Genomic DNA, 20,546 nt, shown 5'->3' with positions numbered 1-20,546 from the left:
ATTCCGGAGGTTTTAATATTTGAGCTATTTTTTATTTATTTACTAATTTATCAATTATTTTGTTTATTGGGAGATGGGGTTTGAATGGGTTGCAATATTTTGATTTTAGAATTTTCTAGAGAAAACCTTTTGAGGGCCTGTTTCTGTCAGACTCTTGCAATCGAGTAATTATAATGTATGTATTAATTATTACAGCAATTATATTTATTTCTTATTTATTGAATCCTGTTTTTGATCCACTCTCTTTTTAATTTAAAATAAAAAAGTATCATACTAAATGATCCATTGTGATTTGTAAAGTGTGTATGTGTTTGTGTTTGTCATACATTTTTAATGATTTATTTTACACACATATCTTCGTTGGAAAGATTCAACACCCAAGTGCCACCGAAATGAGAGCGCACATCTGTCTTCTGACCATAAGGGGGCGCAAGTAGAGAGCATGTAACCTGAGAATGACAGACACCATAATAAACTGTTGTGCCAAGTGTGTTATCTCCTTTATTCGTTTATGGGAGTAGGCTACTTAATTATCAACAGGATTAAATGCTGTTTTCGTTTTATCATCTAGATGGTTCCAGTAAACTCTTCAAACGTATTTCCCTTGATTTACCAGAAGAGAAAACATGCAAGGGCTTAAGCAAATTTATTAGTGAAGATGTGATTATTAATGAACACATAAAACAGTTTCAGCCCTGTGCTTATTTTTAATGGCTAGACTCTTTAAACCAATGTTAAAAAGTGAAACGTGGAGTTTGTTACTGTATTATAAAGAACAAGAACAGAGTTCCATACACATATTTGAATAAGGTGTTGTCAACTGGAGGTGTGTAAGCCCAGCCTTTCATCCATTGAAAGAATAATAGGTGGGTTTCAAGATGAGGTCCAATCAATACCACAACGTGAAAGTGAAAAACAAGTCTCACACTTCTAGCTGTAAAAGCACATTATTTATATATAGAGTGCCGCAGTGACGCGTCCTAAAACCCGGAAGGTCTGTGGTTGACACAAATTGAAGAGACAGATCACGTTTTGTTCAGCCGGATAATATCCATATGTCTACCCTACTTTTATAATTTTCGAATCATAAATCTATCGATCATAAATCTATCGATTAGATTTACTTCCGGGTTTTAGGACGCGTCACTGTGGCACTAAAAGGCTTTAGCATTTAGTCTTCACCAATGTGCACATCTTTATCCTGCATATTTTAAAGTTTAATGCCAGAAACTGTTTTCGTCACATCCTAAAGATGCCCTTTGTGGGAGTTAATAGGTGGTTTCAAGTAAAATACTATAATGACAAAATGTTCATAAATGACAACAGTTGGTAATATAAAAAAAAAAATGTTGAACCCCTGGCTGCCAAAGTTATACAAAAACTCCTATGAACCTGCTGGTGTCTTTGAAAAATATATGTCTATAGGCAAATCAATTCCTTATCCTACTTTATAAACACACTGTGAACTAATGATTTCCTAGTTGTATATCTTATTGTTTACTTTATTTGTGTTATACTTTACTGGGACCTGTTTTAAATTGTGAAAAACCTTTTGTATTATCTTTTAAAAGGTGCTTGTGAATGATATATTTTTTTATTAATTATTACTAAGGCCACAAATGTCACTCTTGAAATGAGTCAAGCTCACTGATCTTGAGCATGTGAATCTGTTCAAAGTGTCACTATCTGGGTTGAGCTCAAGGTTGGTGAGACTTTCTGTCATTGTGTACTGCGTGTCAACCTTTAATCAGTTCCATGCTTTTTTTTATATCGTTCATGGGTCACAAGGATAGCAGATAACCTTCCTCCTACCCCCTTTGAACCCCTGCTTTGGCTGAAAAACCTGCAGATGCAATGCAAACAGCAGAAAGAAAACACACTGCCATGTGAAAGCAAATATTTAGAATACCTTTGTTTGTGTATTTTAAAATGTTTAGTCACATGTGTTGTGCCAAGCATATATGAACTATTAAATGGGAAAAAGGTTGACAATTACAACAAAAATAATTGGTAAAGAAATAATATGTTATACATTCAGCTGAGAGTCACAGTCAGTGGCTGCAACAGTAATGCTACGTTTGCAACAAGCAGGTCAAAGGTCAGCTACGGTGAAATGCAGTGACCCGAGATAAAAATGTGATCATCCGTAAAAATATTAAATAACGTGAAAAAAGGATTGTTTTCCAAACTGTTTTTTTGTTTTAGGGGGGGGGGGGGGTGGGGGTAAAACGAGCCGAAACAAAATGCGGATATGCGTGCGTGCGTGTGTGTGTGCGTGTGTGTCAGCCAAATGCTCTCATGTGCTTTGGACGTCATCTGCGTCCCTCCCTCTCCGTTATCCCCCCTCACTCACTCCTCCCTCCGTCTGCTCCTCTCACTCCGCTCATCTCGTGCCGGCCCGTCCTCCACCTCTGCCCGGCCACACTCCCACGCAGACCCCGCCGACTACCGGAGACCAGCACGGGACAAAGAGCTGGGTCACGACGAGAAAAACAGCCTGGCAGAAAAATATCGGGTCGCATTTTTTTAAAGCAGCATCTCACTCATCGTCCCATCTGTGTAGACACTTTTTCTAGTTTTAACCGTAGTCAGTGTTTTGTTTAAAAGGAACAACTTGGTACGCCATGGAAAGATGTAAAAATCTGTCCGGGTAGTAAAGTTGGACACAAACTGCGCCCTTCTGCGGAGCACAAGCAGCGGGCTGGGCTCACTCTCAGGACCGTTAGGTTTGTAGCTAGCTAGCTGGGTGGGACCCGGACGACTTTGTGGAAAAATACACTACTTTTTTCTTAATTGCGAGCCCTGTTTCACGCTTCACTACGGGGGAAAACACCAAAGTAAGTACCGTTTCACTTTCATGTGGGAAAGTAATGAATGATAGACTATATTATTCGTTAATGTGACGCTGCGCATCCTTATCCACGTCATTACGCATTCATGTAGTTGGTTAATTAAACATAACAAACAAACCTCTTTGTGGTTGTTTTTTATGGCAAAAACGTATTCATTGTGTTGTATAGCTGCAACTATATGATGGTAGCCTAAGTTAATTACGTTTGTTGTATAATATGAAGACATGGGGGGAGTCTGGCGCATGGCCCAGACTGAGGTGGGTCGCTTTTAAAGTTTGCTAACTAGCAGCAGATTATGTCACATTATCACTGTAACTACATGCTACAGATACAACACAATGAATTACAGGCAGACATATACAGGGTGTAACCACGTGTAGGTTATCTTACTTTAAAGGACACTTTTTTGTTTACATAATAGTTACAGTGATTTGTTTTCCTCCAGTTTGGAGACCCTCATGTCCTGCTACCCCTATTATGGTATTCACTTAGCTTTCACTATATCCTAGCTTCATTTATGCTAACAAGAGCACCATGCTATAATCAATTAAGTTAGGGTAGCTATAAATTCAGCCTTATGATAGATAGATAGATAGATAGATAGATAGATAGATAAATAGCTAGAAACACAGCATTTCAGTGTCCAACCAGAACAACTTTAGTGAACAGACACTTTAGTAGAGTAGTATTTGCTTGTGTTATTGCATATCTCAGGTATTTATAAGGGAAAAAACAGTGTAAATAAAAAAACAAATGGTGCATCGGGCTAATATAGCCAGAGGGGAAAAGTGTTGTTTTGGAGGCAGCCAGATGCCATTTGCCTAAACCATTATGCACTCAAATGTATTCAAATCTATGAGATGATAATAGGCAATATATGTGAGCATGTGTTGTTGAGCTTTGCATCCAGGTCAAACATCATGTTTATCATTATTGGTTGAAGTCCCATGAATGACTGACAGAAGAGCTGAAACAACATGTTTGATCATCCATGAATTATAATGTATTTATTAAGGATTTGAGCATTTGATGGTACCAGTCTCTCAAATAGGAGGTTTCTGCACTGATTACAGTCAATAGTATATTTTGGATAAGGTTAGGGGTCAATTTCATAGACAATAAAATCAATCCAATAGATAATCATTATATGAATTAATTATGAAAGTTATTGTTCCCCAGACTGCAAAAGACTTACTTACTCTCTGTGGCTGCCAATTTAAAGACAACTTGAATAATTCATTACGAAGAGAAACCCTCTTATTGCTCTTCATCCAGGTCAAACGTTAGGTTAGCCCCATAACACCCTGTCATTCTAGAGAGAAAGAAAATGGTCTTGTCTGCTTAACTTTTTGGTTTATCTCTCCCTAACCTAGGTAGAAAATAACTTCAACTGAACTATCATCTGTCAATGATTACAACTTCTACTCTGAGCTCTGTTCGCTGACTAATCAGTAAGTCAGGTGAATATAGGAATCATTACAATTTAGAGCTTTAACTCAACAGAGAGAATAGCTTAACATATACCCAGGGGCCATCGAATGGCTCTCGGCAAGGTAGCTGTACTTACTCAAAAGGTGTAATTGACCCGACTGCAGTCAGAATCAACATGACAATATTACCTCACACCCCCTCAAAAGGCCTGTCTGCTGACTGATTGAATTTCCTCATTAATAATTCATGAGGGTCACAGATAAGTGTCAAAGGTATTGAAGACTTTCTTGTGATCTCTATCTATGAAACAGACGAATGGATAACAGTGATGAAACAGATCACCACAGACTGGCTGTCTGCCCTTGGGATGATTTTACATTTTTCCCACTCTGAGTACATCACTTTCTGCAATCTCTGTGTTTGTGTAACCCCAGGATCTTGTACTCTATTAAAAATGACACTGTACTGTGTTTAGTCAAACAAGATTCAGAGAAAATGTCTAAAATGTGAAGGATTTGTCTGAGTCACCCTTCAAAATGACCACAGCATGACTTGAGTTACAGCTGATCAACCATTGGCAAAGAGCATGCAGCCTCCTGAACTGACACTTAATCCAACAATGTGTTCATTCAAAATGTCAGATTCTTGTCAGTATTGTGATTTGCAAACTCCATGTTTGACCACAAGACGCAAAGCATGTCAGTACAGGAAGTTGATATACTTTTAGTACTGTGCCTTTGGCTGTGAATTGTTAAGTTAAATGCAGCTGTAGGTAGTACTTTGGCTCAAGAACAACGTCCCCTCAGAGACAACAAAGTACATCTAGACCTTATCTTACCTATTATCGATCTATTATCTGTAATCTGCAGTTTGAGGTCACACACGTGAATGACATCGAGGAGGAGCTATTCCGTTTTCAGCTCAAATAAAAAGGAAGTGGCATTTGCCAGTTTAGTATGCAACAGTCCCCTTGAGAGCTGATATACACCACATCCGGTGTTACCGTCAAGCATGTTTTTCTCTTAGCTGCAAATAATGATTACTAATACAGCCATTTATATTCTCAATGAATAGTTTGATCCATTAAATACTAAAATACATCTATTTTAAAATCTCCTACAGGCCAACTGTCCATATCCAAATATATTTGGTTACTATTATATATGACAAAAATCACTATTAGCTAAATTAAGTTTTGTAAATTGATTGCTTGACTCATTGTTTCAGCTCCTATGTCAGAGTCTGTACAAATTCCTGAAAGTTTGGAAAAGGTCTAATTTTAACCGTTATGTTTTAAGTTTAGGAATATGTGTAATTCTATTTAATTGCTAGAATTTTTTTTGATAATCATTTCAACACTATCTGAACTCCTGCAAACCAAAAATCTTTAATATTTAAAAATGAAACAATCCCGACATTATATATTTTGCTTGTTATCTCCTGGTCTCTAGCTAGCTTAGCTTTAAATATTCATCACAACATAGAATCAAAGTTTATTTTAAAGGTAAATTGAAAGTATGTGCTGTTTTGTCTCTGACTTATCAGACCCTTATAATTGAGATAGAGAAAACTCAGCCCTTAGCTCCCATGTGGTTGCTGTGTAAGCAGTCTGTCTCCTTTAAACGTTTTGGTTTGAATGAGTCAGCTTCTAGTGAATTACTTTAAGAATGGATGGATATGAGTAAATGGGTAGTGATGCACACATAGATGGTATGTTATGAGTGACTCACTGCTACTTTCGTGTGACTAATGTTCATCTTTTCGACTTAGTCTTCTATCATAATGATAAACAGAGTATTGTGTGACTGGTAGACTCCATAAGAAGTTCTTCATCCATGTAAAGTGAATGGGATTGGCTCTCTTGGCATGGTGGCAGCATGTTTACATTCTCTAAATATTCCCAGACTCTGTACCAGGTTCCTACTGGTCTGTTTAGGTTTTATTCAGAGGCTTGCTCCCATTTTTTAAAAACTGGATTATGAGTCTATGAAGGCTTCAGGCAGAGCTGAGGAGAAACATGTCAGTAACACATGGAGCTTTGCTCTTCCCTTACGTTAGATGTTAAATCATTGTAATATAAACTCATATTGAGGAAGACAGATGAGACAGTACTTCCTTTCCCCCTCCCCTGCCAGAGGCATCCTTTCATTTGATTGGACCTTTAAAATGGTCAGAGTCTGGTCATATGATCCTGTGGGCCAATGGAATGCATTGTTAGGAAAGCCGTGGGGGGAAAAAGAGCTTTAACATGTTGAAATCACTGGATGATCTCAAGTAGAAACCCTAAAATATACTCACAAATCCTAAATCCCCTCCTCACGACAGCGTTCAAAATTATAAAGAAATTGTCCTGGTTTACTTGCAAGTATTGCCTCCATGATAGTTTGTTTTGGTGACTGAATGTGTGTATTCAGAGTTTGATTACCTAATTTGTTTTTAATTTGGTTATTATGAACATACGTCTATAGCACAGATAAGTCAAAGCACTTGTTTACCTGTCTACTTAACTCAGTCCTCCTGCCCTTTGAACCATATTTTCTGCTGCTCAGAAGCTCATCAATCAATTATCTGATTTTGGTCAGATTACATTACACTGCTACCTCTGGAGTCAGATGTGCACAAGCTGTTCAGCTGAGCTCACAAGATGTGGCAGGACCCTCCAGGAAAAGCCAGATGTAATGCTACTGAAGTGGAAGAGTTGGCAAAATAATTGGGAAAAATATGTCACCCTTTGCATCCACCACCACCTGAGTTGAGGGGGGAGAGAGAGAGAGAGAGAAAGAGAGAGAGAGGGAGAAGAGCCCAGTGCTCGGCCAGCCGTGCTGTTGCAACAGGAAACGGGGGCCATGACTAACATGACATGACATGATGTGGAAAATAAGACACTGTCTCATGGACATTGTCAGAGCAGCAATATGATGTAACTTTAGGATTGACTTAGTGAAGGATGGTGTATGATTATCCAAACCCAAAAGCTGTATTTTTACAGAACTAATGAGCAACTTATATAAATATAAGACATTTGAAAAAAATGGCTGGTCATCTACAATATCTTTCTTTTGTTTTGTTTTACTGTTAGACTCTCACATATAATCTAGCACGTTCATCTGTGTATGTTTCGACAGCATTTAACATTTTGCAACTTCTGTAAAGATTGATGATTCTTTGTTTAGTCTATCGGCCACCAAAAAAACGACTCATTTTTAAAATAAATCAACTCATTGTTTAAGACACTTTCAAAGCAAAAAGGCCACTGTGGATCAGTGTTTTATTAAATGTGTATTTAATTAGCTTCCTTCATATCAAACTGGATACTTTGGGCGTTTGGACTGTTGGTCAGATCCCGGACATTTAAATGGCTACTTTTTGCAATTTTTATTTTTTTACAATGTTGTAGGATAACAGCTTAAATTGGGTAATGAATATTATTGCAGCCATAAAGTCCTATACTTAAAAGTTAAAAGGAAAAATAACTCTGTAGAAGAATCCGTGTAATTTACTCAAAGTAAAGTGTATTAGTTTTGTTAATCTTATTTCATGTTCATTAATCTAATCTTTGTTTAAAAGGCCTTGTCAAAGTTGTTTAACCACACCGCTCCCCTCCCTCCAAGTCAAGAGCCAGAGTTCTTTACATCCAAGTCTTATTTCAGCTGCATATTTTAAAGATGATGGAGGGAGGGGGAGCATACCACATGGCTTTGGCTCTCCTGGCCAAAGAGGGAATCCTTGATTACTGGCTGGGAGCAGCAGGGCGGGGATGGGAGTGGAAGTGAAGTGGTTACAGGGCTCAGGCTCTAACAGCGGGTGGGAGGGGAGTTAGTGTAGATCTGCTAGGGGACTCCAGAGATGGAGTGTGTGGGGGCGTCCCCGCTGCTCAGCACACATGGATGGACTGTGACTCACATCCCTTTAATCTCGTTCTCTGCCACTCCCTGAACTTAGCAGCAGAAATATTCATCTCTGAACTATTTGAATACAATTAAAAGTCTCGCAGCGGCTGCCAACTCTTTAGGGAAGCGCCGGTGTTGAAAGCACCAAGTTCAGTTGTTGGTCTGATTTCTCCTCCCTGACGTGAGCCTCCTGAACTGAGTTCCCTGAATGCAGCGTGAGCTCTGTGTTATATGCATTAGGAAAAAAACCTACAGGAAGGCTTCCAATGAGAGGGAAATGCTGGTGCCATCATCTAATTCTCCTAATTACATGGTAGCAAACATTCACAATGGCAGATGTCTTCCCCTACACTACAGACTTCCCCTTTACATAGCCAGGCCTGTCTCGCCGCTGCCTAAAACGTAGGGTGTGGTCTCTACCTCTTGAACATGTGTATCTATGGTTTTGGGGCCTTTAGCTGTACAGCCTAATAAGCCTGTAGAGTTGTTGCTGACTGCTTGTGTTTCCGCCTGTGTTGCAGGATGCTGTCGGGGCTGAGCGACTGGTTCTGGCAGGAGCAGCTGTGGTTTCCCAAGGGCCTGGGCTGGGCTGACCTGGAGGATCAGGATGGAAGAGTCTATGCAAAAGCCCAAGACTTGTGGGTGGCACTACCCATCGCCCTTATATTCCTCATTATCCGCCAGATCTTTGAAAGGTCAGTACGTTTTTCACACTGCATTACTGGATATCTGTGAGCCTCATCTACGTTTTGGGTTATTAACTCAAACAGTTGCTTCTATATTTTCACATCATTTTCTGTCCAGTCTACTTTTTCTTTCTTCTCTTGATTGCTGCCTCCTGCTCCTTCTTTCTCTGCCCTTTGGTTATTTCATACTCAAATAAAGACATCTTCATTAACAAAAATGAGCTGGATGTAAAATATTATTCAACATTTCATAACAATATGTATTTCTACAATATAGAGATGAGTGCAATACTCCCACATTGCACATTTTTTTAAACGTTTTATTTTGTAAATAAATCGTGCCTGTTGCTCTGTTCCCTCATGCCGGGTCGTGTTGTGTCGGCTGTTGCTCGGCAGCTGGGCATGCCAGCTTTGTCCGAGTCCAACCTCTTAAAACTAGAACAACACTTAACCAGCGCCAACATGATGAAACACTGCAGATAAACATCTGACTCTGCAATCAGCTCAAATTTCAGTATGTTCCATGTAGATACCTGTCTTTCTCTTCATTTCATCTCCTTTTAATCCTAATTCTTGACAACCTTCTTGTGATTGCAGAACGGTGGCTACACCTCTAGCTTCTCTGCTCGGGGTGAAAGAGACAGTGCGGCTCCAAGTCCCTCACAACCCCACACTGGAGTCCTACTATTGTAACATTACCAAAAACCCCAAACAGGTACATGTTTGCACTCACCTATACACACTTAGAAATGCTGTGTGTGTTTTTAGAACATTAAATATTTAAATAAGGCCTTTGTGCTGTTTTCAGACGCCAATAGCAAGTCTTTGCAAGCAGACCGGCTTTTCAGAAAGACAAGTGCAGAGGTGGTTCAGGAGACGAAGGAACCAGGACAGACCCAGTTTGCTCAAAAGGTTTCGAGAGGCCAGGTAATCACACACACACACACACACACACACACACACACACACACACACACACACACACACACACACACACACACACACACACACACACACACACACACACACACACACACACACACACACACACACACACACACACCCAATGATACAAAATACTTAACAAGTGGCTAAATGAGAAAATGTAAAAATTCGAAGAGGTGTTTATTTGTAAATATATTATTTTGCAGAATAAACCGTGTATCATTCAAATGTGTGTGCCACAGAGCTTATTTCCTTCCATAATCCAAAATCCAATAGAAAAATCCCATTGGCTCCCTTTCAAGATAATCAGGGTGCTGCTTACTTGTGGGTTGGCCTACAAAAATATGTCATCCCTGCAGCACTTAGTGCACACGTGTCTGTCGAGCTATGGAGCAGGTTGAAACAGCTGCCTACCCTTGGGTTCCTCTGGCTATACGAGCACATTTCTAAGGGCAAAAGTAGCCCTCTATTTTTAACATGCACATTACAATGCCACTCTGATGGTAGCATGCCTGTAGCCCCCCCCCCACTCTTCACTCATTAGCACAGGGTCTCTGCAACAGGGGCCGTGTCAACACTGTTGGTTATTTTGATGTGTGAGTATTGACAGAGTTAAACCAACAGTATCATTAGCTGATAAAACAAGGCTACTGAACTTAGGTAGCATTAGCTGGCAGGATTCACACCGTGGCAACATATGACACTTATTATCTTATCTTTAGGAGTGCCATTAACAGCAGCAGATAGCATCACTAGGATTGACACATGGACGTTTAGTAATATGCATGTAGACTTTCCTAGATGTGTTGTATAACTCATTTGTAGTGTCGTCAACATTAGCTTCATTGTCATCGTTCGTGTGTGTCGGCAGATCCATACAACTTTTTAAATGTGACTTAAAAGGGTCGTTTCACTAGAAGTACAAGAAGACACAGTCCTCTTTGTGAGCAGTTTGCACTTGAACAAAGGAAATAGTTTCACAATTTCTTTGGGGGAAACATCAGTTGACAGAAATGCAATGTCACCATGAAGTCAGTAGCTGTTCGGACTAAATTGGATTGCTCATTTCTTTGAAAGAGTGCCTGAGCACTTTTACATTTAGAAAAAGGGTTTGCATTGTTGGCACCAAAGCCATGTGGCAATAAACTTGCTGTTTTAATTTAAACTGATAATAATGGGCATACAATATATCTTGTGGACAAACAGACTGCTTATGTTTATTTTTAGATATAGTTGAAATATAAACATCATCATATTAAATCTACATTTAATATGCCTCATAAATCCTTAAAGTGCTACAAATACATTCCTACATAAATACTACCTTTGTTGTGTCATGCTGAAGGCAGAAATCTTTCAAGCAAAATTGGCCCAGATTTTTTGTACATAAAATATTTTAACAATAATTTAAAGGGGACCTATCATGCAAAATGCACTTTGTGATGTCTTTTATACATAAATATGTGTCCCCAGTGCGTCGGGGAACTCACGCAGCGTCAGAAAATAAAACCCTCTCTCTTTTCCTCCGTACCCAAATCTTTTAAAAACGGGTGTACAACGAGCGGATACAGATTTCCATCCGAACTGACGTGTCCATCCGTGGTGACGTCGGCGGACCCACAGAAAGTTGCTATCAGCAACAATGCCTGACGTGTTTTGGACGTCTTTGTTTACATTAGCTTCACAAGAGGGGTTTGAGCAGTATGAGGCATGGCTACAATGGGTGATCTGTTTGGTATTTTGAAAAAAGAACTTCACAGACATGTTTTATATAGGTATGGCCCTACAATATATTTTTCAAATATAGCATGATAGGTCCACTTTAAAGTACAAAATATAACAAGGATCCTGTTAGATTATGATTTCAACAAGAAGAAAAAAAACGAATGCTTGAATGGATGTAGCCTGAGAGATAAAACAATATAATCATCTGAGCAGCAAATTCAATTCGAGTTTTTATAATTTTGGTGAACTGTCAATCAACTCTGCAAGAACAGGAATTAGACTGGTGTGATGCTTGTGTGCAGCCGTGCATGTGAGTGCATGTTGCTTCCCGGTTATGGTGTGTCTATCCCTGTGCGTGTTACAACCTTTCTCTTGTGAACCAATCTGTTGTTTGTGTGCACACAACAGGCTTTCTGTTGCTCTCCCTTATGTCTCCAGACTGGTGTAACTCACACACTCCGAATGTCTCTATGTTCACTTCTCGGTTCATGTGTTTCTCTGTCTGTTTGTCTCTGCTGCTGTGTGTCCTCTGTGAAATCCCCTCTTTACACCTGTATGAGAGCTGCTCTGTCTCGCTGTAGGGCCAAAACACGTGCTGACAGACAGTATCCCCTACTGTCTGTCAGCACGTGTTTTGGCCCTGTGTGTGTGTGTGTGTGTGTGTACGGTGTATGTACAGTGTGTGTACGGTGTGTATGTGTATGTACAGTGTGTATGTGTGTGTCCTGATTTGACATTCTCAGTGCAGTTCACCAGATTTGTCCTGGCTGTTCATTCAGCCCAGCGTTTCTTTCCAACTGGCACTCTTGTGCGTTTGCCACTGTGTGTTTGTGATGTGTTTTTGTGTCTGCTGGTAGAAAATGTGTCTTGTGTCTTTTCACCATTGACTGAGTAGAAGGTGTGTCTGTATGTGTGTGTGTTCTCTTGCAGTTGGAGATTTACCTTTTACCTTCTTGCTTTCATTGCTGGCCTGGCTGCCCTCATCGATGTGAGTACCACCATGTTAACTCTGACCCCTCCTCTTCCTCTCATTTCCTCATGTTCACACGATCATTGGTCGACTGCCCTGCCAGTGTTACATGACAGTTTCCATGGTAGTCCGTCTTTTTGCTGTGATAACTTCTCCTCTTGCACTGTCAGAGGGCTTATGGCCATGCTGAGTCAGTTATTATAAGTACACCTGCCGAGCATGCTGTCTCATTCTCATGGCTTCTCTCCTTCCAGAAACCCTGGCTGTACGACCTGAAGGAGATGTGGCAAGGCTTTCCTGTGCTGGTACGTTTTTGGGATGGATACACTGAATGTACACCAGTGTCTGTCTGCAAATAAAAGGCATTACATAAGCTATCAAATAGTCTGCTTCAAAGAATATTATATCTACCCAACCAAATGTATTTTATATATGGCTGTTGGCTTTTGGGAGACATCACACATCTATAAACTACAAGTGTGTCGGGCTGCAACTACTGATTGTTTTATTTATCCATACATTTGCAGATTATCTTTTAGATCTAGACGTTTGGTCCAATAAAAAAGGGAGAAATGTCCATCCCAGTTCCTCTGAATAAAGGGTCTTTAAATGTCTTGTTTTGTCTGTCTGAAGCCCAAAGATATCCAGTTAAATATGATATCAAACAGAGTAAAGCTGGAAATCTCCATATTTAAGAAGCTGAAAACAGCATTTTGATTAATTATATAACTTTAAATTATTATTTTTGACTGCTGGGATGTACTGAAAAAATACAGAGCTCCAGATAGAGCTGACATGATTAGTATTTGTCTTTGCCTTCTATGATCATTCATGTATATTTGAGCCTTTGACCCACAATACAAGCAATTTTACCTGGGCTTTAAGAACTTGTAATGGACATTTTCAGCTATTTTCTGACATTTTTGTAGACTGAACTAATAAGTGAAAGATCAAGAGAATAATCATAATAAGATAAGTTATTAAAAGTGATGATAATGGTTAGTTGCAGCTTCATTCCCAATATGAATGTGCTCTGTTTCCTCTCCTACAGACTCTCCTACCCTCTCAGTATTGGTACTACATGATTGAGCTGGGTTTCTACGGCTCTCTGCTCGTCAGTGTGGCTTCTGATGTCAAACGCAAAGTGAGTGATTTATATCTTCTCCTCCATAGTTCCAGCGCTAGAATGCATATAACTGCATTAACTCAAGTACTGTACTTAAGTACAACTTTGAGGTACTTATATTTCCATTTTATGCAACTCATTAATTCTGCTCCACTTCATCTCAGAGGGTCATATTGTACTTTTTACCCCACATTTGTCTGTAAACATTTAGACCCATTTAGGTTATTAATAGAAAATATAGAAAAGTAATTGAATTATGATATAGTATTACAAGTTAAGCCTTCCAGTAGTAAAACAGCTTCTCTTTTACCAGCTGCAACAATAAAGTGATTAATCAATGAATGCATTATGAACAAAAATGCAGTAATATGTATGAAAAAGTACATTTAATTAAGGTACTATATTTTGATGATAGTACTTTTGTATTTCTTAACAAATAACTGTTCTCATAAACGTAGTATTACACTTTTAGACGTTTATGACATTAAGATACGTGGACAAGAGAGGAACTCAAAGTCTTTTCTTACTATCTGATCAGACAACTAGCATGGACTGTTGGCAGGACATTAGACCGTTGTTACACGTGTGTGTGTGTGTGTGTGTGTGTGTGTGTGTGTGTGTGTGTGTGTGTGTGTGTGTGTGTGTGTGTGTGTGTGTGTGTGTGTGTGTGTGTGTGTGTGTGTGTGTGTGTGTGTGTGTGTGTGTGTGTGTGTGTGTGTGTGTGTGTGTGTGTGTGTGTGTGTGTGTGTGTGTGTGTGTGTGTGTAATTGTTTGGACTTTGCTCAGCTGCGATCAGCTGAGCGCAGCGGTGGGGAAATCTTGCAAAAGAAGAACAATATGTTTCTCCAACAGATTATTCTAACCTAGAATCCTTAAGCAGGATGTACCCCTTCAAAGACATCATGCAACACTAAAATATATATACTTCCAGTTTGGGGTGTTGATTGAATATTGAGGAAATTGAATATCATACAGTATAAATATAACATATATGATAATATTGTGTTTATAATGTAGCGCCTCTTAAATGATTTTCATTTTGTTTCCCTCCCACAACGCCCCACACACAAATGAGTGAATCAAATTTGCCAAAAATAAGAAAAAACACACAACAAAGTAAAAGATGAAAGCGGCTGAACAACCATTTCTCCCGTCTCTGTAGGACTTCAAGGAGCAGATCGTTCACCATGTGGCGACAATCCTCCTCATCAGCTTCTCCTGGTGTGTTAACTATATCCGTGCTGGAACTCTCATCATGCTGGTTCACGACTCCTCTGATTATTTCCTTGAGGTAAATGTATTTCTATTATATATCATAGATGCTCATGCATTCATAGTGGTTTGATTGACATATGAATAATCACCTCATCATATTTTGTCTGAGTGACATTTGTCCCTATCAAAAAGAAAAGCAGTTTAGATTTACATTTTTTGAAGACTTGTCCACACGAGTCACCGAATGGAAAACACTGCCACCCTGTGGAGGAAACTTCACTTTGTCTTGTCATGTTACCCTGATCAAGTTGAATCGGGGTAACATCTGCCATTTACATTGTTCAACCTTTCCTTTATCCCTCTTGACAGTCTGCAAAGATGTTCAACTATGCTGGGTGGCGAAATGCTTGTAACTACATCTTCATCGTATTTGCTGCAGTCTTCATTATCAGTCGACTGGTCATCTTCCCTTTCTGGTACACTCACACGTTTCAAACATTTGTTTCTATGTGTTATCGTAATTGAAATATGTATGTTATTTAAGCAATCTATTCCTACTCTGTCTTCTGCAGGATAATTTACTGTACGTGGATTTACCCAGTGACCATGTATGAACCCTTCTTCGGCTACTACTTTTTCAACGGACTTCTGATGGTTCTGCAGTGTCTTCATATCTTCTGGGCGGTGCTCATCATACGCATGGCAATCCGCTTCCTCACCCACAATGTAAGCCAACAAAGAAACATAAAGCAACGATGTAACATCCAAAAATATCTGAAACTTACATCTCCGTAAATAAAGATATAAGATAAAAAAAAGAATTATACTTACAGTTCAGCTCACTAAAAATCTCCAGGTAAAACATTTTAAACAACAAACGGTTTTGAAGTTTAAATAAAGATCCTCAAAGATATTGAAGTTTTAGTGTAAGCTCTGAGGGAGGTGAAAGTGCTCACAGTGGTTGAGAAGTTAAGAATTCAATTAAGCTGGAATAGTCAGTGTAAGTAAAAGTTCCTAGAGAAGAAGTGCCAGGATGCAAACACTGAAAGCAGTTGAAGAAAACTGTGTGTAGGTTCTGAAAGTTGTTAAATATAGAGAAAACATTTGTTTTAGTGTAAAGACTTGACACCTAAAATGTGCTGAAGATTTATTTCAAGTGTAAGCTGTGAAATAACGTGCAGTTATAGATGAGGTGTTATCACAGAGAGGATATGAGCTCACAGTTAAAGCATTGCACTCTCTAGTTGTACTTCTTTCACATTTTAATGTTACGATTGTCATTTTGAGATTTCATTTCATTTGAAAATCTGTAGTGGTGTAAGTGTATCTTTTTATATCGATGATCATAAAAATCCGCGGTTTGAAGGTACAATTAGTTGTTAACTGGTGAGTGCCTGAGGTCCACACCAACATGTGTTCATTATCAAACCTTAAATCTTCAAAACAAACCGATGCTAACACAAGTGACGTTGATGCAATTACTCAGATTACTTATAAAAGGCACAACATGCTTAATACAACTTTTTTCACATATGCAGTAGAACCGATGCCTCAAAACAGCAAAATTGGATCCCCTATAAACCAGAAATGGATATGTTTTCCCCTTTAGTGTTTCCAAGAAATATTATTTTAGATGCCGCGGTCGTATCTCTTTCTGTTTTCCTCAGAGCTACCAACATCACAGGACACACAATTCATTTGTTTCCAAACAAACTTAACAATGGAGACATTGATAACATAGTATCTGTCCTTTGGTTTTTTAAATATCTTGAGCCCAACCAGATGCGCGCACACACACACACACACACACACACACACACACACACACACACACACACACACACACACACACACACACACACACACACACACACACACACACACACACACCACACACACACACACACACACACACACACACACACACACACACACACACACACACACACACACACACACACACTTAAATGTAAATACATGCGACTGGATGGTTTGAGATTGTCTGACACTGGCCAGAGCTCCAGTACAGTTTGAGCATTGGATTAATTACATATTTTTCCCCCTTTTTTTCTTTTTTTTCCAGGAAAAAGTGGACGATGAAAGGAGTGACAAAGATGAAACGGATGAATCAGAAGAGGAGGAAGAGCAGGCTAAAAAGGACATGAGAAAGAACGGGCCGGTGCAGAACGGTCACACAGTCCACAACAACAACCACAGCAAGACAGAGTGAAAGCAAACAAGTGTCAGGAAGAAGGAATGTGAGATGGACTCATATCCCTCAGTAGGGGAGCCAGAGGGAGGGATGGAAAGAGAGAGAAAGAAGATTGGGGGGTCAGTCATTCCCTTAAAATCAACAACAGCAGATATCCAGAGGGAAGTTGACACTGTTACTTTTGCACAACACAAAAACAATCACACCTTCATTCGTACATTTAGACGACACGGAGATCCAGCCGATGATATACACTACATTAAGTGGCATGGCTTTATTTGCTTTGTCACTATTGAAAATGTATAGTTGTCAATGTGTGATGTCAGTCCCACCATTTCAAAGAGACAGGGGAGAAAACGGACAGAGGAGGGGGCTGATGCTGCTTCTACTTTAGCTTTCCTTGTTCTGTGTGCCTTAGAGCCAGCTAATGGCTGTTAAAATGCCATTTTTAAAAAGCTTTCTACTTTAATCACGCTTTGCTTTATTTCTTGCACCTTTTCTGTTTTTTAATAAAAGAACAAAAGAGAATGAAAGTGAGACAATAGGGCATTTCATTCCCTAATTTTCTGTCTATGCAATTACGTAAGTGTTTTCCGCTATTGCAAAGTCTTTGCACACGTTTTTTTTAAATACTGTAATAACTTGCAGTAGCACTGCCGTGCCTCTGCTCTCCAATGCGGCCTCTGCCATTAAAACAGTCTGCCTACTAAGTTTTAAAGAGTACATTTGGTGTCAGTTTTGGAGATAAACATCAAGAAATGTGCTTTCTTGTTTCTAATCTGTTCTGTATTCTTAATCCAGCATAGCTCTTTATTTGCAATTCCCTTTCTACAATTGATATCTAACCTGCAAAGGTTATCATTCTTAACACTGCAATATAAATCACAGCTTCCTGCTAGTTTTGAGGAAGCTGAATATTTTGTATCTCTGGTTTGAAGCTGTTCAATCCAGTCTAGTTTTGAATCACGCCGATGCTGCCACCCGCTGAAGATGGATGAGGTGGGCTGAAATTCAGGAGTTTTAATACATCTTATGAAATCGGACAGATAAGCCATTTCCAGTTTTTACAAATACGGGCCAGATTTATTCGATTCACTGCCTTGTAGCATGGGTTGTGTTTGTGAATCTGGGTTAGAGTTTTAATTGTTGATCTAAATGAATGATTTTAGGTATGATTGTGTGTATGAAACCGGTTTTACAGGTACTGTTATTTGATGTTAAGGAGGTAAATGACATTACAATTTTTTTTTGCAGTTAAGTGTTTGAGAATTGTGATGGATTCAATAAATGAGTGTTGCAGTTTGATTGTTATGCTTTACATGTGTCTGTACGGCAAGTGCCTTATCCTTAATGTCCTTCATGTCCTCTAGTTTTCTTTCCTGTCTCCACATCATAGATCCAACTCTGAGTCTAGCATATCCTCCGCTGTCTCATCCATCGCCCACTCCTCTTCTTCATAAATGTCCCTTCTTTTAAACTCACCCTCATTCCACCGCCACATTCTTTTTTACTAACCCCGACCAACCAGCAACCTCTCGTCTCCAGGGATACAGAGGCAGCTGTGTTCCAATTACAGTGTTATTTTTTTCTTATGTTGTATTTGTTTGTTTAATGATGCCTAAGTATTGTTATTAATAATAAAAACAAAAATCATGAATCACAGCGAAAGCCCTTGTATGTGTGCATCATGTCTGCTAACATCCTAAACATTGAACATTTCCCATGATCACAGACGTTATCAACAGCTTCCTCAAGGCTGGTCATGTTCCATCGGCTCTTAAAACTGCCGTCATCAGACCCCTTCTCAAAAAACCCACCCTAGACCCAGATGTCCTCGCCAACTACAGGCCCATCTTCAACCTCCCATTTCTAGCCAAGGTGCTGGAAAAAGTAGTTGCCGCCCAGCTTCAGGACCATCTCTAACTAAACGGCCTCTTTGAGAAACGGCCTCTTTTTGAGAAATTCCAGTCCGGTTTCCGTTCCGCCCACAGCACTGAAACAGCTCTGGTCAGGGTCACAAACGACCTGTTGATGGCGGCTGATACTGGATCCCCATCTCTCCTCATCCTCCTGGATCTGACTGCAGCATTCGACACTGTCGACCATAACATCCTCCTTCAGCGCCTCCAATACACCATCGGACTCTCTGACTCCGCCCTGAGCTGGTTCCAGTCCTACCTGTCTGGAAGAACAGAGTACGTCCCCTTAGGAGGTGCGGGGTCCCAGACACACCCTGTCACCTGTGGTGTCCCTCAAGGGTCGGTCCTCGGACCCACTCTGTTCACCCTTTACACTCTGCCCCTTGGTCGTGTCATCAGCCAGCATGGCATATCATTCCATTGCTACGCTGATGACACACAGCTATATATAAAGACAGACCCTATCCCACATGCATCCTCACTGTCACCATCATCATCACCCTTCCCATCAGCATCCTTTAACTCCTGCATTGAGGAGATAAAGGCTTGGATGCAACAAAACTTCCTGCAGCTTAATAGCTCCAAAACAGAGGCTATTTTAGTTGGCACACCAAACCAGGTCCAGTCATCCCCCATAACCCACATTACCTTTTCTGGCCAAAACATATCCCTCTCTGCATCAGTTACCAACCTGGGTGTAAGATTTGACCGACATCTGACCTTTGACACCCAAATCAAACACCTGTGCAAAACCTCCTTCTACCACCTCAGGAACATTGCCAAACTCCGTCCCACACTCTCCCTGTCAGATGCTGAACAACTGGTCCATGCCTTCGTTTCCTCAAGGCTGGACTACTGCAACGCTCTCCTCATCGGGACTCCTAGTGGGAGCCTTCAGAAGCTCCAATACATACAGAACAGTGCCGCTAGGATCCTGATGAGGGTGAGATAGTACAACCACATCAAACCCGTTCTTTATTCCCTCCACTGGCTTCCTGTCTCATTCAGGATCTAATACAAGATCGCACTACTGACCCATCAGTGCATCCACGGGAACGCTCCATCATACCTCAAATAACTTTTCACATCACAAACCTCCACACGCAACCTCCGCTCCACAACCAACCGTCTGCTTCGCCCCCCCAGGACCAAACTCTGCACAATGGGGGATCGGGCTTTCTGTGCAGCTGCTCCTCACCTGTGGAATTCCCTCCCAGACCACCTGAGGATTCCACAGACCACTGAAGCCTTTAAGAAAGGCCTAACAACCTTGCTTTTAAAAAAAGCCTTTGATTAAACTTTTGTTTGTTTTGTTTTGTTTGTTTCTATTACGCCTCCTGTAGCACTTTGGGATTGCTTTTAGCAATGAAAGGTGCTTTACAAATACAATTTGTTATTATTATTAACATTTACATTTGGAATTGTTCTAAAATAATTAGTAAGATTGATATACTGACTCATTCCTGAATAATATATATATTAAATTATAGTCTAACTATTATTGCCCAGGCATCATTTTAATGTTGCCTCTAGTAAAGGCATGGCAAACTATAACTATTAAAGCATATCAGCAGT

General features: G+C 39.9%; 1 protein-coding gene across 1 annotated transcript; it reads left to right on the top strand.

Moving 5' to 3' along the window:
* The first annotated feature begins 2,336 nt into the window (after positions 1 to 2,336).
* Positions 2,337 to 18,720, top strand: cers2b (ceramide synthase 2b). The gene is made up of 11 exons (XM_034127908.1): positions 2,337 to 2,837; positions 8,695 to 8,868; positions 9,457 to 9,574; positions 9,668 to 9,786; positions 12,460 to 12,517; positions 12,754 to 12,804; positions 13,551 to 13,643; positions 14,788 to 14,916; positions 15,210 to 15,316; positions 15,413 to 15,566; positions 16,924 to 18,720. The coding sequence occupies exons 2-11, from the start codon at positions 8,696 to 8,698 to the stop codon at positions 17,068 to 17,070; spliced, it is 1,149 nt and encodes a 382-aa protein (XP_033983799.1). The 5' UTR covers positions 2,337 to 2,837; position 8,695; the 3' UTR covers positions 17,071 to 18,720.
* Positions 18,721 to 20,546: the final 1,826 nt, after the last annotated feature.

The sequence above is a fragment of the Trematomus bernacchii genome, unplaced genomic scaffold (assembly GCF_902827165.1).
Source record: "Trematomus bernacchii unplaced genomic scaffold, fTreBer1.1, whole genome shotgun sequence".
Lineage (NCBI taxonomy): Eukaryota > Metazoa > Chordata > Actinopteri > Perciformes > Nototheniidae > Trematomus > Trematomus bernacchii.
The sequence above is the reverse complement of the archived record's forward strand: the minus strand, read 5'-3'. Positions and strand labels throughout refer to the sequence as shown.

Coding starts and splice junctions, on each gene's coding strand:
- cers2b (XM_034127908.1), top strand. CDS start 8,696: ATGCTGTCGGGGCTGAGCGACTGGTTCTGGCAGGAGCAGCTGTGGTTT. Junction 12,805..13,550: donor GGCAAGGCTTTCCTGTGCTG/GTACGTTTTTGG, acceptor CCTCTCCTACAG/ACTCTCCTACCCTCTCAGTA. Junction 15,567..16,923: donor TCCGCTTCCTCACCCACAAT/GTAAGCCAACAA, acceptor TTTTTTTTCCAG/GAAAAAGTGGACGATGAAAG.